The 22,884-nt window shown below is 41.3% G+C and overlaps 1 protein-coding gene across 2 annotated transcripts in view; it reads right to left on the minus strand.

The window, feature by feature from the left end:
- Window positions 1-22,884, minus strand: part of GGTA1 (glycoprotein alpha-galactosyltransferase 1 (inactive)) — a 113,327-nt gene that overhangs the window by 10,566 nt on the left and 79,877 nt on the right. Inside the window, exons 1-4 of one of the 2 annotated variants that reach the window (XM_006057746.4) lie at window positions 7,766-8,620; window positions 6,983-7,068; window positions 5,256-5,288; window positions 2,626-2,679 (exon numbers count right to left, since the gene is read on the minus strand). In XM_006057746.4, the coding sequence (XP_006057808.4) occupies window positions 2,626-2,679; window positions 5,256-5,288; window positions 6,983-7,062 (167 nt within the window). In that variant the 5' untranslated portion in view covers window positions 7,063-7,068; window positions 7,766-8,620. Of the gene's footprint in view, window positions 1-2,625; window positions 2,680-5,255; window positions 5,289-6,982; window positions 7,069-7,765; window positions 8,621-22,884 lie in introns of those variants that run through there. The other variant, XM_044926297.2, reaches the window with a different exon arrangement.

The raw sequence follows: 22,884 nt of genomic DNA on the forward strand, positions 1-22,884 counted from the left end.
AGAGAAGAGATATAAACAGGCAGTTTACAAAAGTGAATGTCCAAGTGGCCAATATTCATATGAAAATGTGTTCGGCTTTAATGATCATCAATGAAAAAAAATGAAAAATGCAATAGGAGTTGACATGCAGCAAGAGAAAGATTCTATTAGCTGTTTCAGAGCTTGTTATGGACCGAATGTCTCCTCCAGATTCATGGGTTGAAGGTGTAACCCCAGTCTGAATATTTGGAAATAGGGCCTTTAGAGAGGTAATTAAGGTTAAACGGGACTTCTCCGGTGGCTCAGATGGTAAAGAGCCTGCCTACAATGCAAGAGGCCCGGGTTTGATACCTGGGTCGGAAAGATCCCCTGGAGAAGAGAATGACAACCCACTCCAGTATTCTTGCCTGGAGAATTCCATGTGTAGAGGAGCCTGATGGGCTACAGTCCATGGAATTGCAAAGAGTCAGACACGACTGAGCAACTAACAGGTTAAGGTTAAATGAGGTCATAAGGACAGGGCCAAAGCCAAAAGGGCTGGTGTCCTTTTAAGAAGAGTAAGAGACACCAGGGATGTGTACACAGAGAAAAAGCCCTGTGAGGACACAGCAAGGAGACAGGCAGCTGCAAGTCAAGAAGAGAAACCTCAAAAGAAACCAAACTTGCCAACACCTTGATCTTCTATTTCCAGCCTTCTGAAATGGGAGAAAATAAATCTCTGCTGTTTAAACACCGACCCCCGCCCCCGCCAAAAAAAAAGGAATGGCGATCGAAACTTAAAAGTAGCCAGTTGTAGAATGGACTGGTTGTAACCAGTCCATTCTAAAGGAGATCAGCCCTGGGATTTCTTTGGAAGGAATGATGCTAAAGCTGAAACTCCAGTACTTTGGCCACCTCATGCGAAGAGTTGACTCATTGGAAAAGACTCTGATGCTGGGAGGGATTGGGGGCAGGAGGAGAAGGGGACGACAGAGGATGAGATGGCTGGATGGCATCCCCGACTTGATGGACAAGAGTTTGAGTGAACTCTGGGAGTTGGTGATGGACAGGGAGGCCTGGCGTGCTGCAATTCATGGGGTCACAAAGAGTTGGACATGACTGAGCGACTGAACTGAACTGAACTGATTTGGAATCTACTTAAATGATTTTATGGTTTTGTCCTTTTTTCACCTGTTGTGATTGATCAGTACCTTGAATTATGAGGCTATAACTTACCTGTCTTATTAGGGGGATGCTGTATCAGTTATTAAGCTATTGTCTTTCATAGTTAAACCCACCACAGTATACCCTGCTTTATTATTTTGAGCTGGGACACTGCAAATCACATTTCTCCTTTGCCAATGGGCACCCTGTTAGGCTGTACTAATAGAGGACATTGGAGGAAAATTACAAGATTGGAGGAAGAAGAAACTTGCTCTTTTCTGTTTCTCGTGGGCTTCTTGTCTGCATCCTCTTCCTGCAAGTCCCATTCCAGCAATGCATCTTTACCACAGCAATAGCAGTTCTTTTCCTGAGCAATTGAATCCAACTTTCAGTGTTTGCAACATGTGCAAAACCAGTCTCGCCGTGCTCCTCCTTAGAAGGGCTAGTTCTCTGCCCCAAGAGCCTTCCCTGGAGCTCAGAGGCACCCGCACCAGGTGAGCAGCAGCGGAGTTTAAGCCCTGTGAGATTTGTCTTTAAGTTTTTAAGGTGTAATAATTCCAGTCCCTTCCTTTTGTTTCTTCAGAACCAGGGAAAATAATTACTTCCTATAGCTATTCCCTCTATGACACCTTAGAGTTGCATTTTCAGTTTTTCAGGTTACCTAGTTAATGACTTTATGGCTGTCCATGGGTGCTAAGTTGTTTTAGAAATGTCTGACTCTTTGCGACTCCATGGACTGTAGCCTTCCAGGCTCCTCTGTTCATGGGATTCTCCAGGCAAGAATACTGGAGTGTCATGCCCTCCTTCAGGGGATCTTCCCAACCCAGGGATCGAACTGACATCTCTGAGATCTCCTGCATTGGCAGTTCTTCCACTAGCATCACCTGGGAAGCCCCTTAATGACTATATGGTAATCAGCAATTCTTTATACTAAAATCTCTGTTTAAATAGCTGGTATGCTTTGCATGATCTGATTAGATCTGACAAATGTAGTGATATTATGGGAGGATGCGTCATGGATCATTATCCAATAACTGGATGTCTCCTTTCAAAGTTTTAATTAAGAAAGGTCCTCAGATCTACAGCATCAAGGTGAAAGACAGGTGCATAGAGTAAGAAGATGGAGGCAGAGAGGCCAGAAGAAAGCTGTTGTATTAAAGCAGGAAGTGCACAGACAGCCCGCCCACCTGACTTGGGCTTTGGTTCTCCCATTGGTGAAATGAGAAACAACCAACCGATCTCAAGTGTACCCTTACATTTGTGACTCTCCGTCATTCTAGGATCCTTTGTGTTTCTGTCATCTAAATTCTCACTCACAGAGGACATAGGTCCTAATGCCCATTTCCAGTTGGTCTCGGCCACTGCTTATTTTTTTAAATAACCATCAAAGATCCATGTGCTCGCCAACATTTGGAATACCAGTCACAGTATTGTTGCCATCTGTTAATTTCTATTGAGCAGTCTATGGATTAATCTCACACGTATTAGATTTGGAATTCTTACTTGGGAAAAAACCAGTCTGATAGCTTTAATTCTTCTGTTTGAGTATTCACAGACCTATTAGGAAAAATAATGCAAAGAGTCACATAATATGTATAGAGTTTGAGATGTATTATCAGATGTAAAATTCAAAATAAGCATGAAGCAGAAAATTAATAATGAACTTTGATGGTTGTGGCATGGAAAAATCATGATTTCCACCCTGAGAGTAATTCTCTGTGCTTTCCAGGAGTCTATCTGTTCCCACAGTTCTCATTCTAATCTTCTAATTCACAGAGAAAATGGCAGTCATCAGATGGAAGCTCCCTCAACTTTCTGCAACCTCATCCCCAAATTTACCTGTAGTGACTTCTACCACAATTAAAATATATTCCTATTTTCTACCTAAGGTTAGCCTTAAATATCCTATCTGCTCAGAAGCCCTGATGTGATCATTATTCTCAGAAGGATTTTTATGTTCTCTGTTTGCTCAACTGACAATCTTCCGGGCATTTTTCTGTGGCTTCGAGTTCTTATATATAATGATACTTCTCCCATAAATTTAAGACTAAGTATACCCAACTGTGTTATGAAGTCTTCTACTTGAATTTGCACAGATGCTACCAAAGGAAGACGTTTAAAGTCATAATCTTTTCCCCAAAGTAGGTCCTCTTCGTATGTTGCCTTAACTCACTGAATCTGCTTGGATTTGCATGGCAGAAACATGAAAGTCATTCTCCACTCAGAGCCCTTCTGAATCCCAACATCAAACCCACCATTAAACCCTGATGGTTTTACCCGCAAAACATCTCAAATCCATCCCTTATCTCCATTCCCTGCTAGCACACGACTTCAGGTCAGCATCATTCCTTGTCTGGGCTGCTACCAAAACCTCCTCATTGGCCTCACTGTTCACTTTTTAAAAGTTGGTGTACCTTTGAAAAGGTGCACAAATGTAAAGAGCACAATATAATGAACCTTCCTTCATATTTCTATCCATGTAATTAGCGATGTGCTGCCCTCTGCTTATCCCTGCATTTTCCCTTTTCAACTGATTCACGCTCCATTTCCACTCTGCTTCCAATAACATGTTTCTGAAACTCCAATGTTACCAATCATTATTCTATTTAACAATGTCCAGTGGCCTCCCACTGTCCTAAGGATCATGTCCATATTCCTTATAGAGCCACGATACTCTGCATGATCTGACCCTTCACACTGTTCACCCACCTCTCCTACCTAGCCCCACATTGACAGTTTTTCAGACTCACTGACCTTTTGTTAGTCCCTGAAACATGTCACAGGTTCCACCAGCTAATTCCCACATAGCATTTAGGTCTCATTTAAATATCCCTTCTTAAGGGTAGTATTCCCTAATCTGCCAGATACATTTAGATTTCTTTCATTAATACTTATTGAATACTTTCCTAAGTATTATCTAATTCAATCCACTCCTAAGAAATAAACTGAAGCACAGCTTTTATTATCTTGTCCATAGTCACATAGTAGGTGAAAAGACCAGCAATTGTTCCTAAGCCCTTGCTTTTCCTCTTTCATAAAAGCTCTATGGCACTCTTGCTAAGACACCCTGGGAGAGCTGATTCTGGGCTGAGATAAGGGGATTAGGCAGCTGTGGAGCTGAGTCATATGTCATGAGATTGTCTTTGTGCCTATGTACACAGATGGGCGTAACTGCAACGTTGGAATGTGGCTGAGATGTGACATTCTACCAGGCACCGCTTCCATCAATAACAATGCCTTGGATGATAAGTATTACTATGCTACAGCTGTAGACTCCTGATGCTAAGGAGAGCCAATATTAATAAGAGGATGATTGTTAGGTTGTATTGCACTGAATACATTTTGGCAGAAAGCATTTTAATCCACTCTTTCTCCCAGCATCTGCTGTAGCAGGCTTTCCTTGAATGTTCCCACCTTTGCTGGGATTTTCCTGCTTTTTTCAGGAGATGGAGAGTTCCAATGCCCTGCTAGCCATGAGAAAACATACTCTGCCTGGTACATGAAAACCTTCTTTATAATTTTCACATATAGCACAGCTCACCCAAGTATATGGAGTTTTGGTCTTAGTGGGGATGTTGCAATCATGAAACCATGAGAGAGACAAGGACCCTGAAGACAGCAAGCAACACAAAGGAAAGTTGCTTTCACTTCACTGTGTGTATTCCCGTAAGCACAGGGAGAAGTAAAGGAACATCTTATGATATTGAATCTTGGACAAACTTTGAGGAAGCTTCTCTCTGCACACACTCTGATGGCATGATTTTTCGGGTGGTATGTGATTAATAACTGGGAGTCTTTTAGCCAATACTCAACTCCCATGTGTTTCCCCAGAGCTTTAAAAGATCCAGGGTTCCTGTAGGCTAGCTTCTGGATTCTGGCTTCTATAACACACTTCCTTTAACCAGGTCTCACTCCTCTATCAGAGATAGCACCCTGCCAGTCTGCTCTTTCTTTGACTACTGGTACTCCGACCTTAAACAAATATCTCCACTTGTAAATACCTTAATTTGTAAAATTGCTTTGGTTTGCCCTGCCTATTGGTTTACCCTGCCAAGGACTTGCAGATAGTCCATTGCCCTCCAACTACTTTAGTCTTCAAAGAAGTCATAGCCTATTTGTAGATAAAGACTTACCAGCACTGATACATCCTCTGTAATTTCTTTGTGCTTAGAATAAATGAAAAGCATTGTATTAATTTCAAACTTATATAAAGGGTTTCCACATTTAGTATAACTAGAGTTATTTCCCTGGGACTCCCCTGGTGGCTCAGTGGTAAAGGATCTACCTGCAATGCAGGAGACGTAGGTTCAGTCCCTGGGTTGGGAAGATTCCCTGGAGGAGAGAATGGCTACCCACTCCAGTATTCTTGTCTGGAGAATGCCATGGACAGAGAAGCCTGGCAGGCTATAGTCCATGGGGTTGCAAAGTGTAGGACATGACTGAAGCAACTTAGCCAGCAGACAGAGCTCAGTTCAGTTCAGTCGCTCAGTAGTGTCTGAGTCTTTGTGACCCCATGAACCACAGCACGCTAGGCCTCCCTGTCCATCACCAACTCCCGGAGTTCACCCAAACTCATGTCCATTGAGTCGGTGATGCCATCCAACAGTCTCATCCTCTGTCATCCCCTTCTTCTTCTGCCCTCATTCTTTCCTAGCATCAGGGTCTTTTCAAATGAGTCAGCTCTTCTCATCAGGTGGCCAAAGTATTGGCGTTTTCAGCTTCAACATCAGTCCTACCAATGAACACCCAGGACTTATATCCCTATAAACCCATTCATTTTATTACCAATTTTGTTATCTAATATTACCAAATATTTAATGAACATTTAATGTTATATATGAAATATTTGCATGCCCCTCAAATTTGTATGTTGAAGTCCTAACTCCTAAGGTGATGGCATTAGGAGGTAGGGCCTTTGGGAGGTGATTAGATCATGAGGATGGAGCCCTCATGAATGTGATTGATGTCCTTGGGAAAGAGACCCCATGGCAGAGACTTTTCTGCTACTGAAGGACACATTGGGAAGATGGCTGTGTATGAACTAGAAAATATATCCTCAACAGACACCAGATTGGTTGGTGCCTTGATCCTGGACTTCTCAGCCTCCAGAACTGTGAGAAATTTCTGTAGTTCATAAGCCAACCAGTCTATGGAATTTTGTTAAAGTAGCTTAGATAGACTAAGACACACACTAGGTGCCAAATACATTGTTGGTTTTAGAGATACAGTAATAAACATGATCAAAATCATTACAACTATGACTGCATGCTACATCGGAAAAAAACAAAGTAATTATTTGAGATATAAATGACAGAGAAGCTTGCTTAATAACATTTAAACAATGACATTTGTGGGAATTTCCTGATGGTCCAAAGGTTAGGACTCTTCTTTCACTGCCAAAAGCCATGCAGCACAGCCAAAGAAACCAAGCAAAAGAAAAAATGAAATGTCCTAATTTCCAATGAAATCTCTCTACTTGCTCAAATACGTGGAGGGCAAATACCACACTTAATGTGTGAAGTCACCAATATTAGGAACTCTTTTTTTAATGCCACTCATGTAAAAATGGCCAGTTTACAACATGTACTAACATTACACTGTCATTAATTCCATGGTAACTCTCTTGGTAGCTTAACATTGCTTCTCCATGCACATATGGACCTACAGAAATTACATTACCTTTGATCACATTAGAAACAAAGAACTTTTATGCTGAAGACTATGTTTATGCTAATATATTTGGATATAATTGGGTATATTTGGATGATGATTCATTCAGGGGGAGAATTTATCACCTTTCTGAATACACTAGATCCTTTACCAACATGAGATAAAATATCATTAAGTTTTTTAAAGTTACCTGAAATGACACATTCTCTGAAAGGTCCACAGAAACAATAAAAATAATAACCCTTGAATTGTTTTCCTTTGGTATCTCATTCTGTCCTGGGAATAAAAAGAAACAGATAAAACTAGATTAAATAAAGCAGAATGTACACAGAGTATGCTGTGTTGAATCCTGCTTCTCCATGACTGAAACTGTAATAAATGAAGCAATAGACATTTGTTGGGGTGGTGTAAGGCACCTCTGATCCTTGGATATCTCCCCGTATGAAAATGTAAAGTCAGTAGAAACACAATTTGAGCTAGCTGCCCAAAGACTTAGGACATTAGTTGGCCCAAGCTGGCCTTAATACAAGAGATCTTAAAACTTATGTCTTTTCTAAAGTACAAAGGGCTTTTCCTACAGAAATGAAAAATATAAAAGCCACTTCCATGCCTAACTCACAGGGTGGGTGTCAGAGAAAGGGACTGTTATGAATTGGACTCTAAAAAGTTGTATAGTTATGAAGGAATTATTTTAATTAAACAGTATTATGAAGATCATTCTAAGAAAGGCGATAGGACCGATAACAGCATAAAATATATGCTCTTTCTCGAAAGTATTTGAATATAAAATTGATTCAGATCACTGGCTGGTGGCTAAACTATCATTTTTAGATTATTTGTATACTGACCTTGGAATTTGAGCCAAGTTTACAAAACTCCTTTGTAATACTTAATCTAAGGAATATGAAATCCTGTGTGTACAGAAAAGGAACTAGATATGACTCAATTGTTGACATTAAGGACAAACTCTTACCTTTTGTTTCACAATGATTACATAGGAATTTTATACAGCTCTTCTCAGAGACAATGTTTATGGTATAGCGGTTTGGGAATTCATGTAGAGAATCCTAAGAGACTAGTTTTCAGGTAGAACATTTTGAGATCTTTGAAAAATCGTGAATCAGATAACCTAGTATTGGTTCTGTGATGCCCTCCAGTTTGTGTGTTTATGATTTCAGTCTCCTGTGATTGACGATGTCATCAAATTCTCTTTTGATGATGAAAGAATTAGACATTGTTACTGTAACAATTCATATGCCAGTAGCTTCTCTTTGTCATTACCAGGGGACTAGCTTTTGTCCAGCTAAAAAAAATGACTTAAGTTTCTCTCTCCTTGGGGATTTTTTAAAGGTTCATAATACAGTTTTAACTGGTGTATAATTTAAACAAAGTAAAACATATGCAATGTAAGTGTACAGTTCATTGGATTTGTAACAAATGTACATGTGTATGTAAAAACTTCTTTAAGATATAGAGCATCTCCATAACTCCCAAAACATTTCCTGTGCCCCTTGGAGTCACTACCTTCCCACACCCAGGAAACCAGTTTTCTGATTCTATTACCATAGCTGAGCTAGTCCTGCTGTAAAACTTCACATAAATAGAATTATACTGATTCACTTGTTGTATTTGGCTTTTCTCACTCCAAAATTTTGCAACTCACCAATGTTATTGTGTGTATTTCACACCATACAAAAAGTTAATTCAACGTGAATTACAGATCTAAGCATAAAAGCTAAAGCCACAAGTTTTCTTAAAAAGTTATTTTATTTATTTTTATTGGAGGCTAATTACTTTACAATATTGTGGTGGTTTTTGCCATACATTGACATGAATCAGCCATGGGTGTACATGTGTCCCCCATCCTGAACCCCCCCCCCTCCCTCCCCATTCCATCCCTCAGAGTCATCCCAGTGTACCGGCTTTGAGTGCCCTATTTCATGTATCGAAGTTGGACTGGTGATCTATTTCACATATGGTAATATACATGTTTCAATGCTATTCTCTCAAATCATCCCACCCTCACCTTCTCCCAGAGTCCAAAAGTCTGTTCTTTATATCTGTGTCTCTTTTGCTGTCTCGCATATAGGGTTATTGTTACCATCTTTCTAAATTCCATATATGCATTAATATACTGTATTGGTGTTTTTCTTTCTGAGTTACTTCACTCTATATAATAGGCTCCAGTTTCATCCACCTCATTAGAATGGATTCAAATGCATTCTTTTTAATAGCTGAGTAATATTCCATTGTGTATATGTACCACAGATTTCTTATCCATTCATCTGCCGATCGACGTCTAGGTTGCTTACATGTCCTAGCTATTGTAAACAGTGCTGCGATGAACATTAGGGTACATGTGTCTCTTTCAATTCTGGTTTTCTCCGTGTGTATGCCCAGCAGTGGGATTGCTGGGTCATATGGCAGTTCTATTTCCAGTTTTTTAAGGACTCTCCACAGTGTTCTCCATAGTGGCTGTACTAGTTTGCATTCCCACCAACAGTGTAAGAGGGTTCCCTTTTCTCCACACCCTCTCCAGCATTTATTGTTTGTAGATTTTTTGATAGTGGCCATTCTAACTGGCGTGAGATGGTACCTCATTGTGGTTTTGATTTGCCTTTCTCTGATAATGAGTGATAGTGAACGTCTTTTCATGTGTTTGTTAGCCATCTGTATGTATTCTTTGGAGAAATGTCTGTTTAGTTCTTTGGTCCATTTTTTGATTGGGGTCATTTATATTTCTGGTATTGAGCTGCATGAGCTGCTTGTATATTTTTGAGATTAATTCTTTGTCAGTTGCTTCATTTGCTATTTTCTCCCATTCTGAAGGCTGTCTTTTCACCTTGCTTATAGTTTCCTTCATTGTGCAAAAGCTTTTAAGTTTAATTAGGTCCCATTTGTTTATTTTTGCTTTTATTTCCATTACTCTCGGAGGTGGGTCATAGAGGATACTGCTGTGATTTATGTCAGAGAGTATTTTGCTTTTAGAGAAAAGCATAGGAGAATATCTTTGTAATTTGGGGATAGATAAATGTCCCTTAGGTGACAGAAAACAACAGCTGAAAAAATGATAAAGTATACTTTATCAAAATTAGAAAATCTTTGGCTCATCATATTATACCATTCAAAAAAAGAATAAGGAAGCCATTATTGTTCACCAATGGTTTACAATTACCTGAAATAATACAACATGATTCAGGGCCTCCCTGGTGGCTCAGATGATAAAGAATCTGCCTGCAATGTGGGAAACCCAGATTCACTCCCTGCATTGGGAAGATCCCCTGGAAAAGGGAATGGCTACCCACTCCCCTATTCTTGCCTGGGAAATCCCATGGACAGAGGATCCTAGAGGGCTACAGCATGGGATCTCAAAAGAGTTGGACACGACTGAGTAACTAACTCTTGGTAAATTGATGCTTTTGAATTGTGGTGCTGGAGAAGACTCTTGAGAGTCCCTTGGACAGCAAGGAGATCAAACCAGTCAATCCTAAAGGAAGTCAATCCTGAATTTTCATTGGAAGGACTGATCCTGAAGCTGAAGTTCCAATATTTTGGCTACCTGATACAAAGAATCAACTCATTGGAAAAGACCCTGATGCTGGGAAAGATTGAAGGCAAAAGGAAAAGAGGGCAGCAGAGGATGAGATGCTTTGATGGCATCAGCTACTCAGTGGACATGAATCTGAGCAAATTCCAGGAGATAGTGAAGGACAGGGAAGCCTGGCATGATGCAGTTCATGGGGTCACAAAGAGTTGGACACGACTGAGCAACTAACACTTTCACTTTATACATGATTCATATACAAAATAAAAGCTGTATCAATGTTAGAGATTTTCTGTTGATTTCAGTTCTTCCTAGGAGAAAAAAAGAAGGTGGTGAAGGAGGATAACTAAGTTAAATTAGTGCAGAATTAGAATCTCTTTTGGATCACAACTGAATAGGTTATACCAGACTAATGTTCCCATATATTATATGAGTCATATGCTCTGGGTTAAATTTAAAGAAAAAGTTAAATAAAATTATCAATGTCTGAAGGTAAATGAGAGGGACTAAAAATACGCCAATCCTTGAAAGGAAGGAAGTGTATTGGGCAAAATTCACATTTATAGAGCTTTTCATTTGAGGTTATCCCTCAATTCACATAGAGCTAGGTGGCTAGAACTCATATAGAAAGACTTGAAGAGTCAGAGGATAGAGTTGTAAAGGAGGCTGAAAAGCATAGGGAAATACCAGAAAAAGGGATACACAGAATGAGGTACCCCAAAGTTGGCATAGAAACTCTTACCAAAACATTGGATGACAATTTAACTGTCCATGCATAGGAAAGACTTTAGTTTCTCCAGGAAATAGCAACATTTACAAGGTTATAAAAATTGAGTAATTTCAACTGATGCCTCCTGCAGTAGAAATACGTTTTGGAATTTAGGTTCAGATCAGTTAACTAACTGTCCAAACAAAAATCAGCACTTTACAGAAGGAAATAACAGATCCAGAACTTCTACATGTCATCCATAATGCCAGATATATATTTTTAAAACGTTACTAGGCATGCAAAGAAACAGGAATATGTGACACATACTGACAAGAAATGAACCCCAATATAACTCAAACATTGGAAATGGTAAATAAGGACTTTAAAGCAGATTTTATTAAAAAAAAAAAAAAGTTTGAGAATTTAATGGACAACTTGTTCAAAATGAATGAACAGATAGGAATCAGCAAATAAATGAAAGCAGTTAAAAACTAGAACTTTAAAAGTACTATATTTGAAATAAAAATGTTAGTGGGTGGACTTACAAAGAAATTGAACACTGTAGAAGGAAAGGTCAATGAAATGAAAGGTAGATCATGTTAATCATCCACTGTGAGAAAAGAGAGGAAATTAAAATTTACTTATAGTTAAACAGTATTCACTGGGCTGGAAGAAGCATAAGCTGGAATCAAGAATACCGGAAGAAATATCAATAACCTCAGATATGCAGATGACACCACCCTTATGGCAGAAAGTGAAGAGGAACTCAAAAGCCTCTTGATGAAAGTGAAAGTGGAGAGTGAAAAAGTTGGCTTCAAGCTCAACATTCAGAAAACGAAGATCATAGCATCTGGTCCCATCACTTCATGGCAAATAGATGGGGAAACAGTGGAAACAGTGTCAGACTTTATTTTGGGGGGCTCCAAAATCACTGCAGATGGTGACTGCAGCCATGAAATTAAAAGACGCTTACTCATTGGAAGGAAAGTTATGACCAACCTAGATAGCATATTCAAAAGCAGAGACATTCCTTTGCCAACAAAGGTCCATCTAGTCAAGGTTATGGTTTTTCCAGTGGTCACGTATGGATGTGAGAGTTGGACTGTGAAGAAGGCTGAGCACTAAAGAATTGATGCTTTTGAACTGTGGTGTTGGAGAAGACTCTTGAGAGCCCCTTGGACTGCAAGGACATCCAACCAGTCCATCCTAAAGGAGACCAGTCCTGGATTGTTCATCGGAAGGACTGATGCTGAAGCTGAAACTCCAATAGTTTGGCCACCTCATGTGAAGAGTTGACTCATTGGAAAAGACCCTGATGCTGGGAGGGATTGGGGGCAGGAGGAGAAGGGGACAACAGAGGATGAGATGGCTGGATGGCATCACCTACTCGATACACATGAGTTTGGGCGAACTCCAGGAGTTGGTGATGGACAGGGAGGCCTGGCGTGCTGCAATTCATGGGGTGGCAAAGAGTTGGACATGACTGAGCAACTGAACTGAAACTGTATTCAGAAGTTATCTTCACTACTCACATAGGGAAGTTTCTGGATTCTCTCTTTGTGAGAACCTCTCCGAGCTGGGGGCCATCAGAAGGAGGGTAAAAAATGGTTGTGGTGGAACCAGGGGATGCGATGCTCTTTAGTTGGACAAATAGGGTGGTGAGGCATGAACAGGTATAATAATATTATGAAACCTATTTTAAAGCCCATCTCCGTTCAGGAGTTGTTTTAGATGGCTTTCAATTAAGAAGGTGTGGTTGAAATAAACAGGGAAACAATATAAGAAGAACAAACAAGAACTCAGGTAGGTATTTTCGCATGACATTGCTCATCCCAGTCACTACATGAGAATAAATGTTTTCCCTTTATTTTTATTTACATTTAAAGTAAAGTACTGATAGGGAGGGCCTTGACTTCTGTCGCTTTGCTATTTGCTTTCTATATGCCTTATAGCTTTTTTTTGTCTCCCTTATTTCCTGCATTACTGTCATCTTTTGTGTTTAGTTGATTTTTCAATAGTGAAGTATTTGAGATTATTTCTCATTTCCTCTTGTTTGCATTCTATAGCTATTGTCTTTGTGGTAATCTTGGGGTTTGCATCTAACATCCTGAAGTTATAGCACTCAAATTAGAATTTATACCAGCTTGACTTCATAAACACACCAAAGTCGTGTCTGACTCTTTGCAACCCCATGGACTATAGCCCACCAAGTTGCTCTATCCATGGAATTCTCCAGGCAAGAATACTGGAGTGGGTAGCCATTCCCTCCTCCAGGGGATCCTCCTGACCCAGGGATTGAACCCCAATCTCCTGCATTGCAGGGAGATTATTTCCCATCTGAGCCTCCAGGGAAGCCCAGACACACCAAAACTCTGTTCCTTTGCAGCTCTGTCCCCACCCCTTGCGGCAGTTGATGTCATGAAATTACACACCTTTGTATATTGCATGCCCCAAATCATAAACTAATAATTCTTTTAAAATTATTAGTCTCTTAAATTATGTAGAAAACAAAATTTGGAGTTACAAACCAAAGTTATAATAATAATACTAGTTTTTAGACAGGTAATTTAAAAAATACGTGTATATATATTTATCTGTCTCTTTAATAATGTAGAAAACAAATGAAAGTTATAATAATACTAGGTTTCAGACAGGTAATTTTAAAATATATATGTGTATGTGTGTGTGTGTGTCTTTAACAATGTAGAAAACAAAAAGTGGAGTTACAAGCAGTTGTTACAATACTAGCTTTTATAATTATCCATGTATGTACTTTTATGCGATCTTTTATTGCTCCATGTAGGTTTGGGTAACTGACTAATGTCCTTTCATTTCAACCTGCAAGACTCCCTTTGGCTTCCAAAGCTTCTAATGAAAAATCTGCCAATAATCTTATTGAGGTTCTGTCATATGTGATGAATCACTTCTCTCTTGCTTCTTTCAAGATTTTCCCTTTGTCGTCCAAAAGTTTGACTATCGTGTGTCTTGATGTGGGTCACTTTGAGCTCCTCTGACTTGGAGTGTATTGAGCTTCTTGGATGTTTATAGTCATGTCTTTCATCAAACTTGGGGAAGTTTCGGTATTATTTTTTCAAATGCTTTCTCCTCTCCTGCTGGGGCTCTTCCAATTCATATATTGCTCAGCTTGCTAGTATCCCATAGGTCTCCTAAGCTCTGTACACTTTTCTGCAATCTTTTTTCTTTCAGTTTCTCAGACTCAATAATTTCCACAGTCCTATTTTCAAATTCATGGATTCTTTTTTCTACTTCCTCAAACCTGTCTTTGAATCCCTCTAGCAGATTTTTTATTTCTGTTGTTGTAATTTTCAGCTCCTGGATTACTTTTTGGTTTACTTTTAGATCTTCTCTCTATTGACATTTCCATTTTGTTCATACTTCATTTTTAAAATTTTACACATCTTCCTTTAGTTCTTTGGGCATCTTTGACAGTTATTTTAGAGCCTTTATCTAGAATATTTTCCATCAAGTCTTTTTTTTTTTTTTTTTTTAGGAACAGTTGGTATTTGTTTTTTCCTTTGAATAGTCCACACTTTCCTGTTTGCTTGCATGACTTGCGATTTTTTGTTGTTGTTGTTATTGAAAACTGGACATTTGAATCAAATACTGTGGTAACTCTGGAAAGCAGATTATCCTCTTTCCCCTGCAGTTTTCTGTTTTTTGTTATAGCTTTCAACTATTATTTTTGCTTTTTTTGATTGTTGTAGGCTGTCTCTGTGTTAAGAATCAGTCTAACTTATAAACTTAAGGTCTTTGAAGTCTTTTCTGAGCCTTTCCCTGTGTATTCATGGTCACTTACTAATTTCCCTTTATACGTATTGTTTTTGAATGTCCTTGTCTTTAATATCTAGAACCAATAGAGAAAAAGAAAAAAAAATGAAGGGAGGGGTAACGGTTGTTGACGCTTTAAATCCCCTGGAAGTCACTTCAACTGGAAGGGGAGGGACTTGCAACAATGATGGGAAGTGCATCATTGTTTGCCTCTCTGCACCTCTGTGATCAGAAGCAATCAGAGCATAGACATGCAATATTTGGAAGACAGGGTCCTTTTTGCCCATCCTGGCTTCCACAAGCTGTGAGTAAGTCACTCCAGGAACAAAAGCAAAGCGGTCTGTCCAATGGCTGGAAGAAGGGGACGAATGGCTGCTATGTGCCAAGAGCTGAAATCAATTGCAGTTAACCTTAATCTGGTCTTCCCTGGTGGCTCAGTGGTAAAGAATCTGCTTGTCAATCCTGGAGACTTGGGTTCAGTCCCTGTGTTGAGAAGATCCCCTGGAGAAGGAAATGGCAACCCACTCCAATATTCTTGCCTGGGAAATCCCATGGACAGAGGAGCTTGGTGGGCTACAGTCCATGGGGTCACAAAAGAGTTAGACACAACTTAGTGACTAAACCGCTATCACCAACAACCTTAATTTACCATTCAAGCCCTCCCCTGGAAGATGCAAGCCTTCAATACAATCCAGAGTTCCAAAATAGTTACCCCAGAAAATTCTGCCAGCCTAGGTGGAGGGACAGCTTCCCAGTGCTTCACCTGGGAAGCTCTTGAAAGTCCCAGTGCCCACCCATACCAACTGAATCAGGATTCCTGGGGTTGGAACCAGGCATCAGTATTAGCTCTCAAGGTAATTCCAGAAAGCAACCAAGTTTGACAACCAGAATGCAGCTTTAAGTCTCCTACTACTAAAGAGAGACATAACTCCTATGTCATACTTTGAATTTTGGAGGCAATGTTCCCACACATAAGGGTATCCAGCAATCTCTTGCTTGTCTGGTAAGTGTAAAAGCAGTGAGCTTCCAGCAGGACCTTGGACAGGAGAAAGCACTCCAGCTGGTCCATGTTTCAGACGAGTTGCCCTGCCACTGGACTCTTATGACCTTTAAATTTTACACGTTTAAAAGGATATGAAGCAAACTGGGATGATGGATGAAGACTGTTGTTAGCCTTGATAGAAAACTTACCAGCAGAGGCCATCTGAATTCTGGAGTAAAGAAATGTCCTCTTGAGCAGATAACCATCATTCCCTCCTTTTATTTTTATTTTTTCCTTCCTTTGGAAAAATGGGAGTTACTGTAATGTTCCCCCTCTTCCTTCCTTGCCTTTTACTACTGATTCTCATGTGAGCTAAATTTACTATTTATTTTACAGATTGCAGAACAGTCAGATGGGCTTTCTAAGGAACCAAAGGCAAAATGGTTATTACCTAGAGATAGTAGACTCTGAGAAACTTGGCCCTCTGACATTAGCTGTGGACTCCGTGGTCTACTTGTCCCTTCCCTGGTGGCTCAGATGATAAAGAATCTGCCTGGAATGCAAGACACCCAGGTTCAATCCCTGGGTCAGGAAGATCGCCTGGAGAAGGGAATGGCTACCCATGCCAGTATTCTTGCCTGGAGAATTCCATGGACAGAGAAGCCTAGCAGGCTACAGTCCATGGGAGTCGGACATGACTGAGTGATTAACATTTTCACTTTCTGTGGTCGATTAGGTGAGGGAGGCTGTGCTAGAATTGTGCATAATGTTTTTGAATCATGGTAGCAGGGAATATTTTAGATATCTGGAAAGAAGTGATCAACAGCCAGACAGCTATAAGTAAATGTCGTAGACACTTTTAGAGACATCAACGCAGCTCACAACAGCATGTCCTTCTCTGAGAACCACCCCAGAGAGCAATCTACCCTCCAGTAAACCTGCTCCAAGGTGCAGCTGCTGAAAGCATGAATGGATGCTACACCATTTGGCTTTTCTTTTCCAGGAATTTAGAGTTCTGAAGGAAGAAACCTTGAGTCTGGAGATAGCTGGAGCTTGGTCATATCTGCAGACCTTTAGGGGAAGTTCACAGTTTTCAACTCTTGAGGCCCCTGTACTTCCCTGGCTCTTGCTTATGGCCTGGTTGCAGTGAAGTGCTAGTAAATTTTTACACAACCACTTTCTTTAAAAAAAAAAAAAAAAAAAAAAACACATGGAAATGGAAAGGAAGGGGATGGAACCCTGATTTCTAGTGTTTGCTGATTTCCATGGTGCAAATATACCCACTGTGGCTGATATCAAGCTACCACATGAAGTCACTGAACAGGGAGCAGGGAAGTATTGCACTTAACAGGTTCTCACAAGCAGGTATGAACCGGCCTCAGTGTACCACTATCTGGCTGTCAACTATCCCTTGCATTCAGTAGAACTCCCCAGTAGCCTCCCAGGAACCTCCCTTTGGGATTTACACAACTCAAGGGGAATGTCAGTCCTTTGCAACGAAAATATCTTTAAAACACCTAGCTAGCATAACCCCCTTTTATTCTGAACAGTTTTGTTGTTATTGTTGTTCTTCATGCTAAGTCATGTCCCACTCTCTGAGACCCCGTGGACTGCAGCATGCCAGGCTTCCCTGTCCTTCACTATCTCCTGGAATTTGCTCAGATTCATGTGCATTGAGTCGGTGATGCCATCCAACTATCTCATCCTTTGCTGCCCTCTTCTCCTCCTGCCTTCAGTCTTTCCCAGCATCAGAGTCTTTTCCAATTAGTTGGCTCTTCATATCAAGTGGCCAAAGTATTGGAACCTCAGCTTCAGCATCAGTCCTTCCAGTGAATATTCAGGGTTGACTTCCTTTAGGACTGACTGGTTTGATATCCTTTCTGTCCAAGGGACTCTCAAGAGTCTTCTCCAGCACCACAATTCCAAAGCATCAATTTACCAAAAGTGTGTTCTAACGTTGGTTGATTTTTCACAGCCACATACTTTAAATATTTATAGAAATCTTCATTTCTATGCAAAATTCATATATATTTCTACAAATATGCAGTCCTCTCCAGGTTCAGAAAAGAATGTTTTTAATCATCTTTAGTGTTTTCAGCAGCAGCAGTTGCCTAGGATTAAGTGTTGTCTTTGGAAATTCCTGCCCGCTGGTGTCCAGTATGGGGAACTACTTTCATCTTAGCTGTGAATGTTACTGGGGACTAAGAACAGATGAATTGGAAGCTTTTGGTACCGATCAGGGAATATTCCCTGGGTATAGACAAGTGGGTATTGTGCATATTGGCTCCCCTTTTTTCTTTCTTCATGACGTTCAAGGGAATTTCACACCAGATTTCTCTAGCTCATCACAATTGACATTTTGAGTCAGATAATGCTTTGTTGCGAGGGGTGCCCTGTGCATTGTAGGATGTCGAGGAGCATCCCTGGCCTCTGCCTACTATATGTGCATAGCAACCCTCCCCCTATAAGTTGTACAACCAATAAGATCTTAAGACATTGCCAAATATCCCGGGAGTTGGTGCAGGAGTGGGTGTGAGTGTCCAGCAGTGGTGGTGATTGTGCAAAATCATCCTGCTTGAGAACCGCTGTTCTACTCTGATGGAGGAAGTTTGTCCCCTGCATCACTGACCTCGAGCCACACTGAACCCAGAGCTGAAGGTTACAGACTGAAGCTCTAGAAGAAATAATTCCAGGTACCAGATAGAAAGGGCTTCCCCAGTGGCTCAGATGGTAAAGAATCTGCCTGCAATGCAGGAGCCCAGGGTTTGATACCTGAGTCAGGAAGATCCCCTGGAAAAAGGAATGGCTACCCACTCCAGTATTCTTGCCTGGAGAATCCCATGGACAGAGGAGCCTGCTGGGCTACAGTCCATGGGGTCACAAAGAGTTGGAGAGTTGGACACGACAGAGGGACTATCACCTCTCACTCTGACCAGGTAGAAAAGCATCTACTTTGTAGTAGGACAGAGTCCACAATCAAAAACATTTTTCTTGATTGCAAAAAAGCACTTCTTATGAGGCATGACACGAGTGGAGGTGATGATTCATTTATTCATTCATCTAATAGATACTCTTTTAGCAATGTCTTTGAGCCAGGTGATGTAATGGGTGCTGGAGCTCACGGAAAGGCAGACTTTAGGGAACTAGCAATTCTAGAAGGGTTCAATGGGGATATTTTTAGTTCTCAGAGAAACCTGATTCCAAGTGTCTTAATGATGAGACCTTGTTGGCTCACACATTCAAGAGCCCACAGGCCATGCACACTTTAGATAAGGCTGGAGCCCCTGGCTCAGGGCTGTCATTGAGGACTGCGGTTCCTTCAGTGTCTCGGCTCCTAGGATCCTATTGTCAATTTCATCCTAAGGCTGACCTAACTTGTGATCCCCAAAAATGTTGCATGCATGCTAAGTCGCTTCAGTCGTATACAACTCTACATGACTCTATGGACTGTAGCCCACCAGGCGGCTCCTCTGTCCTTGGGATTCTCCAGGGGAGGATACTGGGGTGGGTTGCGATTTCCACCTGCAGGGGATCTTCCCGACCCAGGGATCAAACCCGCGTCTCTTACGTTTACCTGCATTGGCAGGCGGGTTCTTTACCACTAGCGCCACCTGGGAAGCCAGACGTGTTAGCAGCTTCTAATGTCATCAGTATCATCCTAGATCAGATCAGATAAGTCGCTCAGTTGTGTCCGACTCTTCGCGACCCCATGAATCACAGCACACCAGGCCTTCCTGTCCATCACCAACTCCCAGAGTTCACTCAGACTCACGTCCATCGAGTCAGTGATGCCATCCAGCCATCTCATCCTCTGTCGTCCCCTTCTCCTCCTGCCCCCAATCCCTCCCAGCATCAGAGTCTTTTCCAATGAGTCAACTCTTCGCATGAGGTGGCCAAAGGACTGGAGTTTCAGCTTTAGCATCATTCCTTCCAAAGAACACCCAGGGCTGATCTCCTTCAGAATGGACTGGTTGGATCTCCTTGCAGTCCAAGGGACTCTCAAGAGTCTTCTCCAACACCACAGTTCAAAAGCATCAGTTCTTCGGCGCTCAGCTTTCTTCACAGTCCAACTCTCACATCCATACATGACCACAGGAAAAACCGTTGCCTTGACTAGACGAATCTTTGTTGGCAAAGTAATGTCTCTGCTTTTGAATATGCTATCTAGGTTGGTCAGAACTTTCCTTCCAAGGAGTAAGCGTCTTTTAATTTCATGGATGCAGTCACCATCTGCAGTGATTTTGCAGCCCAGAAAAATCAAGTCTGACACTGTTTCCACTGTTTCCCCATCTATTTCCCATGAAGTGATGGGACCAGATGCCATGATCTTCGTTTTCTGAATGTTGAGCTTTAAGCCAACTTTTTCACTCTCCTCTTTCACTTTCATCAAGAGGCTTTTTAGTTCCTCTTCACTTTCTGCCATAAGGGTGGTGTCATCTGCATATCTGAGGTTATTGATATTTCTCCCGGCAATCTTGATTCCAGCTTGTGTTTCTTCCAGTCCAGTGTTTCTCATGAGGTACTCTGCATATAAGTTAAATAAACAGGGTGACAATATACAGCTTTGACATACTCCTTTTCCTACTTGGAACAAATCTGTTGTTCCATGTCCAGTTCTAACTGTTGCTTCCTGACCTGCATACAGATTTCTCAAGAGGCAGATCAGGTGGTCTGGTATTCCCATCTCTTTCAGAATTTTCCACAGTTGATTGTGATCCACACAGTCAAAGGCTTTGGCATAGTCAATAAAGCAGAAATAGATGTTTTTCTGGAACTCTCTTGCTTTTTCCATGAGCCAGAGGATGTTGGCAATTTGATCTCTGGTTCCTCTGCCTTTTCTAAAACCAGCTTGAACATCAGGAAGTTCATGGTTCGCATATTGCTGAAACCTGGCTTGGAGAATTTTGAGCATTACTTTACTAGCATGTGCTGCTGCTGCTGCTAAGTCACTTCAGTTGTGTCCGACTCTGTGTGACCCCATAGATGGCAGCCCACCAGGCTCCCCCGTCCCTGGGATTCTCCATGAGTGCAATTATGCAGTAGTTTGAGCATTCTTTGGCATTGCCTTTCTTTGGGATTGGAATGAAAACTGACCTTTTCCAGTCCTGTGGCTACTGCTGAGTTTTCCAAATTTGCTGGCGTATTGAGTGCAGCACTTTCACAGCATCATCTTTCAGGATTTGGAATAGCTCAACTGGAAGTCTATCACCTCCACTAGCTTTGTTCGTAGTGATGCTTTCCACTTGACTTCACATTCCAGGATGTCTGGCTCTAGGTCAGTGATCACACCATCGTGATTATCTGGGTCGTGAAGATCTTTTTTGTACAGTTCTTCTGTGTATTCTTGCCATCTCTTCTGAATATCTTCTGCTTCTGTTAGGTCCATACCATTTCTGTCCTTTATCGAGCCCATCTTTGCATGAAATGTTCCTTTGGTATCTCTGATTTTCTTGAAGAGATCTCTAGTCTTTCCCTAATGCATCCACATTTCCAGTAAAAGGCCTGAGATTCAACTTGATTGGACTAGTTTAGATCATCTGCTCTCCAGGGGTGGGGGGGGGAGTGGGGAGGGAAAATGTTGATTAGCTTAGTCTGGGTCACTTGGTCCAACCATGGCATTAGTTGCCATAGAAACCACATAGACTCTATGAAGGAGATAAAGCGAGAAATAAAGGCACAGATGCTGGGCAAATGTGCAGCTCCCAACCAGCCAAAGCCCTTTCAAGCTCTTTGTTGTTTTTCACACAGGCTCTCCTATGAGATTTCATCCAGGGTCTCCCTAAAAGCTTCAGAACAGTCCTCCATGCTTCATACCTGCTGTTCCTCCCTCTGAAACCTCATTCCATTTCCACTTCTCAGTGATCCCTTTCTCTTCTCTCAATGCTCAATTCAGAAGCAGCCCCTCTGAGACTGTTTCCACCTCCCAGACCTTCCCTCCTCTGTACCCCCTCAGCCCTTGAACTTCCCTGAGCCTTGTATCGCTCAGGTTCTGTTTGACTGCTTTCCAGCCAGGCTCCAGGGTAAGTTTAGACCTACCTTCTGTCTCTGACGAGTTTGAGTCCACTAAGTTCTCTTTCTTTAATGTTAATACAAGAATTGAGAGTTCTTGGTGGTGATTCCTTGCTGTTCTCAGTTTCAAAAACAAAATGGTTAAAGTGTGTGTGTGTGTGTGTGTGTGTGTTTGAAAGAGAAAGACTTGAGCTGTGGAAAGAACAAAGGATTTAGAGTCAGACAGTCCTGGGTTTGAATCCTTGAGACTTGACCAGTAGATCCCCATTTAACCTAGCTTTCTCTCTTTAAAAGGTATGCATCCTATATTATGTATTCAGGCTTTCTATGGGGTTTCACACTTGTGAGTATGCTACATGCCTGTGTTATTCATGTATATAAGGTACATTTAATAAATGGCGATTTAATAAATTCTTAGAACTATAAATATTGCCATAGCTATCAGTAAATTACATGGTGACTTTGGCTGAGAGGAAAAAAATGAGTCATTACAAGACAGACAAGCGATGACAGCCCCTTCCAGCCTTACAGAAATTTCTTCCTCTCCAGCTTCATGGGACCCCCAGAGTGGAAGAAGGAGGCATGGCTGTCCCTTTCACCTGCCCCTTCACCCAGCTTTGCCCTCCAAGGCAAAATGCCTTGGCATAACAGCTTCTGTGTGCCCATGGGGTTTATAGGGGCCCTGCAGGCACAACCTAAAGTTAAGAATGATCACAGAGTCTTTTATTTATTTTTACATCATACATTTAAACTAATTTAATGCCCTTGGGGCAGGTTTCGGTGTCCCAGGTGGCACTAGTGGTAAAGAACCTGCTTGTCAATGAAGGAGATGTAAGAGATGAGGGTTCATTCTCTGGGTTGGGAAAATCCTCTGGAGGAGGGCATGGCAACTCACTCCAGTATTCTTGTCCGGAGAATCTCATGGACAGAGGAGTCTGGCAGGCTACAGTCCACAGGGTCACAAAAAGCTGGACACAACTAAAGCAACTTAACACGCATGCATGCATGGGGCAGCTTTAGTGCAGAAAAGCATACCTAGTTTTTAAAATATTAATTCTT

This window comes from Bubalus bubalis, chromosome 12, assembly GCF_019923935.1.
Source record: "Bubalus bubalis isolate 160015118507 breed Murrah chromosome 12, NDDB_SH_1, whole genome shotgun sequence".
In the NCBI taxonomy this organism is placed as follows: Eukaryota; Metazoa; Chordata; class Mammalia; order Artiodactyla; family Bovidae; genus Bubalus; species Bubalus bubalis.